This window comes from Bemisia tabaci, chromosome 9 (assembly GCF_918797505.1).
Source record: "Bemisia tabaci chromosome 9, PGI_BMITA_v3".
Lineage (NCBI taxonomy): Eukaryota > Metazoa > Arthropoda > Insecta > Hemiptera > Aleyrodidae > Bemisia > Bemisia tabaci.
This window is the reverse complement of record NC_092801.1, coordinates 7,874,745-7,882,069: the sequence shown is the minus strand read 5'-3', so window position 1 is coordinate 7,882,069 and position 7,325 is coordinate 7,874,745. Positions and strand designations below refer to the sequence as shown.

The window sequence follows — 7,325 nt, the reverse complement described above, 5'->3', positions numbered from 1 at the left end:
ATGGAGCATTATGTATAGGCTGCTTATCTTTGCCGTGGACGACACTAAAGACCTCTAAGTTTAAGTAGCTCTCTTAGCAGAACGAGAGCCATAATGGATCAGGAAATTCCATCAATGGTTGTAAATTAAACTAAATGTATGCTTTGTTTCTGACCCTTAAAGTAGATACCTAAGTAAACAGGTCTCGATTTTTAATTTGACCTCGACTGATGAGCAATAAAAGCCTAGCGTATTAATGTCTTCCTTTTCTTCATCAGAGAAAGGCTATGTCCAATAATAGACTTAATTGAAAATGAACTTTGGAGAAACGTTCTCCTCTTAATTTCGCACCATGATTTGAAGAGAAAGGTCTTCAGGATTTTTCCATTCTGATACTTGGAGGGAATTTAAGTTTTTTTAATATCTTTTCTAATAAGACCCAGCTGGGGCGCTAAGTGGCTTTTTTTATTTATTTTTATCTTTTAATGTGATTAGACATACACATCAATGGTGAACCTAGAAAAATTTCCATTGTGCAAGGAATATGGATTGATAGCATCTCAGAATCGGTGCATTACATGCAATTTTTCTTCATGTACTGATCCGTTATGCTTCAAAATAGTAAAAAATTTAAGAACATCTGAAATGATGCAACTGCAGATAGGATTGTGGTTAAGTGATGTCACCTTCATTATGCATCCCCTTAAAATGGAAGGATTTATAAAATGAACTTCAAATTTCTTCAATGAAAGTGAAAAACTCTTATGAAGTTGCGTGTAAAAATCAATGTCTCATTTCTGTGTTTTCAGAAACAAGTCGCGGTGAAAATGCCTAATTTTTTTTAGCGGCTCTGGTGCTTGCACTAGAGCTGCTATTCCGGACGGTCCCAGCTGGGGAGTATCAATGCAGCATGTTACATTGTAGAGACCGCGCGTTGGTTGATGGGAATCGGCGCCATTTTCGGCTATGTTCCTTGTCATGACTTTATTTTATTGCATACTGTTTTATTGTTAGTCAATGCTATGTTGTGTATTGTATTTTTGGAATCATGGTGATACAGTCAACAATTCAAAACTTGTTTGTGCTTTTATCTCGTGATGGAAAAAATGTACTTTACGTTCAAAATTTGAAAATTTGAATTTTAAAGTTTTCGCGGTTAAGGAAGCTTTAACCACTGGGTTGGAGCTTCCTAGTCATATTACTTGATATCAGCTGATAGCAAACAAAGGTTACCAGGGAAACCGTAAACGTCTAACAACTATCGTGGCCATTGGGGCGATTATTGAAATGATATCGACTGTATGTCGCCGCTTACGACAGGACATAGCCCTATCTTAACTGTGTAATATATCGCAATTCGATATTGTTTTGATTTTTAAAAGGAGCAATTCATTCATACAGTTCCGATTAGTTTTGGCGAACGGGCCCTTAACCTACGGCACTCGGCTCATGGGAATTTTTTAACTTGTCCTGGACGGACTCGTCTGTAGCGCCTCGTTCTTCGTTGTGTGTGTGATTTCGTGAAGAAGTTTCTATGGCAATTTGCTTTTATTTGTGAGCTGTTTTTTCACGGGATTTTTGAATGTTCTGTACGAATAAATTCGGTGAGTACCTCATTTATCCCTCCTTCCAGTAAAATTATTTCAACTTTTCCTTCTCCCTCATTCTGGACCCACTCATGGGCTGATTATTTTCTCATTCTTGAAACTTTAGACTGGCAATTTCTATGCACAATCTATAGCTCATTAACCTATAGTTCAAGAGTTCCTCACTAGTGTCTTGCTCTTCTTTTTTATTTTTAAAGCCTCAATGTATTTATAGAATTTCAAAAATTTAGTTTTTGAGTTGACTTAAAAAATGTAGAAAATATAATGCTGTTTTAATTTTCATTTCAGGTAATGAGTCGACGCAGTCAAAGAATAATTCAGAGGTAAGAAATCTGCTTTTACTCAATATGTAAGTGTTAGTTGATATGCAAAATTGAGGAATGTTTTGGACATCTATACGTTTGATAAGACCATTTTAGGAGTTAATACTTTGAATACCTAATATTTAGTGGTGGCTTAATTTGTTAGTAACCAGAAGTTGTGTGGTCTTCTTGAACTGTAATTTGTTTTTCAATGTCCTGGGAAGTAACTGGATGATAATGTATCATTTTACTATCAGAAAATTTGTTTGCCAACTCTTAATGCGATGATAATAAGTAACAAGTTTGCAATGCTTTGCATTTATTATTTCAGTTCATGGCTATTGTTGTTTCACCTTATAACCAATTGTTTAATTTTCTTGTCATAATATGGCAACCAATAAAAAAATTTTAGCAGAAGCTTTATTAATCTACCTAAGAAACTCTCCATTTTTTGCTTGTTTCAGAGATACAGCTATAACCAAATGCAGAAACATTCCTGGTTTTGATGAATCCACCCCGATCCAAAACAATACTATATGCATTGAAACATCTGCACAATCGTATGACGCCGAGCCAAAGAAGGAAAAGAAAATAGAATCGAGTGAAACCTATGCACTGTAAGTAAAAATTTCAGTTAATTCTATTCTAGTTGCAACCTTGCGTTGTTATCAAGTTTATTGTGTGACTTTAGATGTTCCTCAGAAGGTGGTTTGATCATCTTAATTGCCCATTGGCGGCTTTCCAACTGGCAATACTGCAAATTAACAAAATTTCACCACTTAAAATGTTGTAGTTTGAGCATTAGTCTTGTGAAACAAAATTACACTTTCCAAAATCTCATTATGCATATTTGTTTTTTTACAGACGTGAGTATTATTAAGTTTACTATTATGTTTACTATGCGGCTGTAGGTGCCCCTTAAATTGTGGTTTAAGCATCTTAATTATCTATTGGCTGCTTTCCAACTGTTAATACTGCAAATTGACAAAGGAGGGGTATCGTTAAGGGCCTTTTTTGGGCCTACCCTGAAATTCCTCAACTCTGCGTTTTTTTGGTCATTGAAGGTCTATATTTTACGGAATGCATAATGGTTTGGTCATTTCCGATCTATTTTGGGGTCTACCACTGGCCTAAACATGGGTCTGAAGGCCAATTTTGGCGAAAAATGCGGGTTTTTCAGCATTCAACGCGCTATTGTAACCGATCCTTTCGGAGGACAAAAAATTCCTTCAAGTATGTTCATTAGGGATGTAAGAGTGTCACTTTGGCCAATTTTCGTCGATGTCAAACTTTGCGCTCATAGTTAAAAAAAAACTTTTTAGAATTTTGTTCAACCCAAGTGGCATACATGTAGTAGAATTCCAATTTATTTTTAAAACAACCGATCTTATATTTTCCTCTACACAGGGTGAACGTTGCAAATGATATATCGAACAATGATTCTGATATTACGCATCCAGTAAATGAAGCAGAAAATTCATTCATCGAAAATCTTGAAACACATCAGTCGAACTCAAAGCCTAAAAAGAAGATAAAATCAAAGTCACGTGACTTATCGTAAGTACAAACCTGCAACTTTGTTTTTTATAAAAATAGGAATAATTTTAAATTAACTGTAAAGCTTGGAATAAGTATGCAATTTTTCCCTGCCAGGAAATGTGATAGTTTCAAGAATATACAATTTTTTTTCTCTTTTTTTTTATTTCAACAATGGGCAACCTTGACTTTTTGCCGATGGATTCGTTGGAACTCGGTTTCGGGTGTATCTGAATAGGAGGAAAACGATAAGCTGATAAAAAATACATAAAAGAACAGAAAATACATTCGGAATGCTGTAACTTTTGAGACAGGTACACACCTACATTAAATTGTGCCATGTCGAGGAATTATTTCTACCGGTTTTTGAAAAGAGTTGATCCGTTTTCAGCATTTGCGAACTGAATTAGTTAGTGCTACGGAGAAAACTATTTTCTCTTCGCTGCTACGACTCATTGCTCCGGAGAGAAATTTTTTCTTTTCGGAGCAATTATAGTCTTAGCAGTGGAGAGACCTACTCTCCAGTGGAACTTAAAATTGGAGAAAAATGATGAGTAAATGAAAAAATGGAACCAATTGATGGGATATGTCGCATGCCATTCTGACACAAAATATGGCGTCTATCGAATCACCTTAACTAAATAAAATAACCAAATTTTCAACTCTCAAACTATCAACTATCAACTATCAACTATCAAATTTCAAACTATCAAAATTTCCAACAATGACAAAAATGATTGTAATATACCTATAATGTAATGAAATATACACGCTCTAATCATTTAATTTGTATTACCTTTATGTTATGTACCTACATGTTATACTATTTTTATAATAAATTTTGCCAACATGCTTTTCAATTCAGTCTACAACATTTCATTCCGACGTGGCAATAATGATTTATAATGCCCCTAATCCATTAAAATGAATTACAATAGTAATGCCGCATTATAATGTCGTATTATACATCGCAACGATTCATGTCCTACACTCAAAAAAAGCTCCGGCCGTGGAGGCCATAAGCAGCGGAACTCGAGGCTGGAGCACGGACTGGATGGGCTATATGGCACTACCGTTCGCCTACGCGCCTGACGGCCGGATTGCTACGTGCGGCCTCGAGCGGCATAGGCAGCTTGCGCTCTAGGCGCTACTTACGGGCTGGACGGCCGGAGCTCTGCGCGCCGCCGCTGTCCGCGACGTGGTGGATTTTTTCGGAACTACAGCTGAAAATTCACCATTAAAGTACATACTTAGAAAAGAAAAACTTTCCAGCAAAGTTTTAAACATTGAGTGAATTATCTTGTGTCAATTTCTGAACAAGATTTTTTTTCTTTCCTTCTTTTTAAAATAGGTATATATTTCTTTGTTGATAGTTCATAACAATTTAGTTTCAGGAAAGTGATGGATAATTCAATGTCTAAGAAAGAAAAAGAGCATATGAACGTTAGCTTGTTGATCATGTTTCAGATATCAAGAGAGATTTGAACTCCTAGGCTGATAGTTCAGCAAGTCAATTTGAGAAAAGAGATGAATCTTAGAGAAGAGATGATGCTTATTGAGAAAGAAAATCAGCATATGAATGTTAGCTTATTCATCGTGTAGAGATATCAAGAGAAATTTTCAAAAACCTAACTTTAATGTTGCAAGCCTTCGTAGAAATAAATAAAGCACTGGGGAAGCACTGGAAGGAACAAATGTAGATAGATCAAAAATTCATGCTACCTATTTTAAATGTAGAACAGACTGTCCAAGGTATGATAAATTGCTAAAACTCATTGCAGCGAAAAATGTAAATTGAAAAATCATTTTTATCACTTGGCAGCCCGTTCTCAATAAATGTAATTACTTTCACTCAATGAGAATTCAGCATTTGTCAAAAACAAAACCTGGTTCATCCCTCAATAAAAAATACGAATGCAAAGTAGGAAATCACCCAAATGATTAACAAAGGAAAAGCACAGGCGTAGGTCTAGGTACTTACAGATTTTTACTCCTTACGACTAGAAAAGCTTCAGAATCTTGAAAATGAGGTTGAGAATATTTCAAAGTGTAAATTCAGAAGTAAAAGTTGACAAAACTTCAAGATATAACTCTCCGCAATAACTACCGGATACAATTTCCACAAAATATTAGCGAAGAAATATACCACCGAAAATTGTCACACTTGTTAAAATTGTAGATCTTCCCTTCAGCAAACTGAAGCGCGATTCACACAAAATTTTACCACTATTACAGTACACTGAGCTTCCTAGAATTGGGATATGGAATCAGAGAGATATTCACAGCAACAATGTTTGCACTGGCTCTTATCGGATAATCAACGCAGGCAAGATTGGCTTATAGCTTCCGCTGGCGGACAGCTATTTTGGCAACAGAGAAGGGAGGTGTTGGATGTCGGAGAGTGAAATACTACCTACTCTCAATTGAAAACATTTAAGTATAAGCCAGAGATTAGATTGAAATGGAATAAAAAATCAACCCAATCTTATGAGCAAGCAAAGGTGGCACAATGAAGTTGCAATCGGTAAATAGACATTCTTGTGACTACATTATCAGTATTTTAGTGTGGCGGTAATTTACTCTGTGGGAAGATGCGTGGCAGGTAATTGATTGCTTTTCTTGGATTTAAGTTCTTTCCCTTAGTAGGGGGAAAATAAGTGAATTGCAAACGAACTTACAGGAGGAGAGGATATGAGCTCAGTGTGTAGGTAAAACTGACAATTTTCACTTAACTCTCGTCGCATTTCCGAAAGTATTTGACAAGCGTTATCACACAGAACTTAAGAATCAATCGTGCACCGCACAGAATCAAGAAAATATATCGAAAACCTCCAAAATTAAACGAAAAACGAACACACGTAATGAGCAATGACCAACAATGACAAGCAATTTACTAGATTCTAACCTCAATAAACAACGCTGAGTGGTGGCTGCGATCGCTCCCGAAAATGTTCAAGGCTGGCGGCAACTTTAAATTCACGCACTGAATAACATTGACGTAAAATATTGTAATTTTCTGCGAATATACACGTAGCCGTCTCAATTTTAATCTGATGGTGACGCCATTTTCCGAAAACTGAATCTCACCTCACTGCCAACGGCCGTGGAAGCGGTTGGCTCCGATCCTGAAACCCGTAACTTACGCTCGGCTCCTAACCGGTCTTACGGCCATGAAGGCCGCGCGGGGTCCACGGGACACCGGCCGCTGGGTCCAGTACTAGCTGGCGCACAGCGCGTTAACGCCGGGATCACCAGTGTCCAGAGCAACCGGGTCACAGGGCCGTAGTTTTTTTTTTGAGTGTACTGATTATTGATTATTGTAAGATGAATTCTGTTTTCTCTGATTGTATGTTTCATACGTGCGAAGCAAGTACGGGTCACTAGAAACGTGGTTCGTACGGGTGGCTGATGAAATTGATCTTCGAATACCTTTTGATGAGCTAGGGAAATGGAACCATCTGCATCTCATGGACAATAAATAGTTGCCGTAATTAAGGTCATCCCGTGATTAAGGTGCCGTGATTTAAGTCATAAATTCTTCATCTAATTCTTGATTCATCTCCAAAATGTCTGCTAAAGCTTTCATGCGCTTCTCCTTGTATGCATGAATGAGCAAATTGGGTATCGAACAAGCGGACACTTTTTGAAAATTTAGATGATTCTGGACAATATCGTACAGAAGTCCACGAGCTGCAGATAGAACCATTACCTCTAGCTCATCAAAAGTTATTCGAAGATCATTCAACAACCTCTTTGACAAGTTGCAAAAACTTTTCGTTAACAATAGTGTCACACGGTACTAGGAATATTTACTATTTAACGAACCTTATATTTCCCTGACTCAGTCCTAAATTATAGAAGTATGCGTTACTTTTCCAGCAATCCAAAAAAACAATTATAC

General features: G+C 36.8%; 1 protein-coding gene across 1 annotated transcript; it reads left to right on the top strand.

Annotated features, from left to right (window-relative positions):
* The first annotated feature begins 810 nt into the window (after positions 1–810).
* Positions 811–3,926, top strand: LOC109033917 (uncharacterized). The gene is made up of 4 exons (XM_072304167.1): positions 811–1,583; positions 1,875–1,909; positions 2,353–2,505; positions 3,296–3,926. Exons 2-4 carry the CDS (start codon positions 1,878–1,880, stop codon positions 3,447–3,449), a joined length of 339 nt encoding a protein of 112 aa, XP_072160268.1. The 5' UTR covers positions 811–1,583; positions 1,875–1,877; the 3' UTR covers positions 3,450–3,926.
* Positions 3,927–7,325: the final 3,399 nt, after the last annotated feature.

Bases quoted from the DNA above. Each gene is read 5' to 3' on its own strand.
- LOC109033917 (XM_072304167.1), top strand. From the start codon at position 1,878: ATGAGTCGACGCAGTCAAAGAATAATTCAGAG. The intron at 1,910-2,352 runs GTAAGAAATCTG...TGCTTGTTTCAG, and splicing joins AGTCAAAGAATAATTCAGAG to AGATACAGCTATAACCAAAT. The intron at 2,506-3,295 runs GTAAGTAAAAAT...TCCTCTACACAG, and splicing joins TCGAGTGAAACCTATGCACT to GGTGAACGTTGCAAATGATA.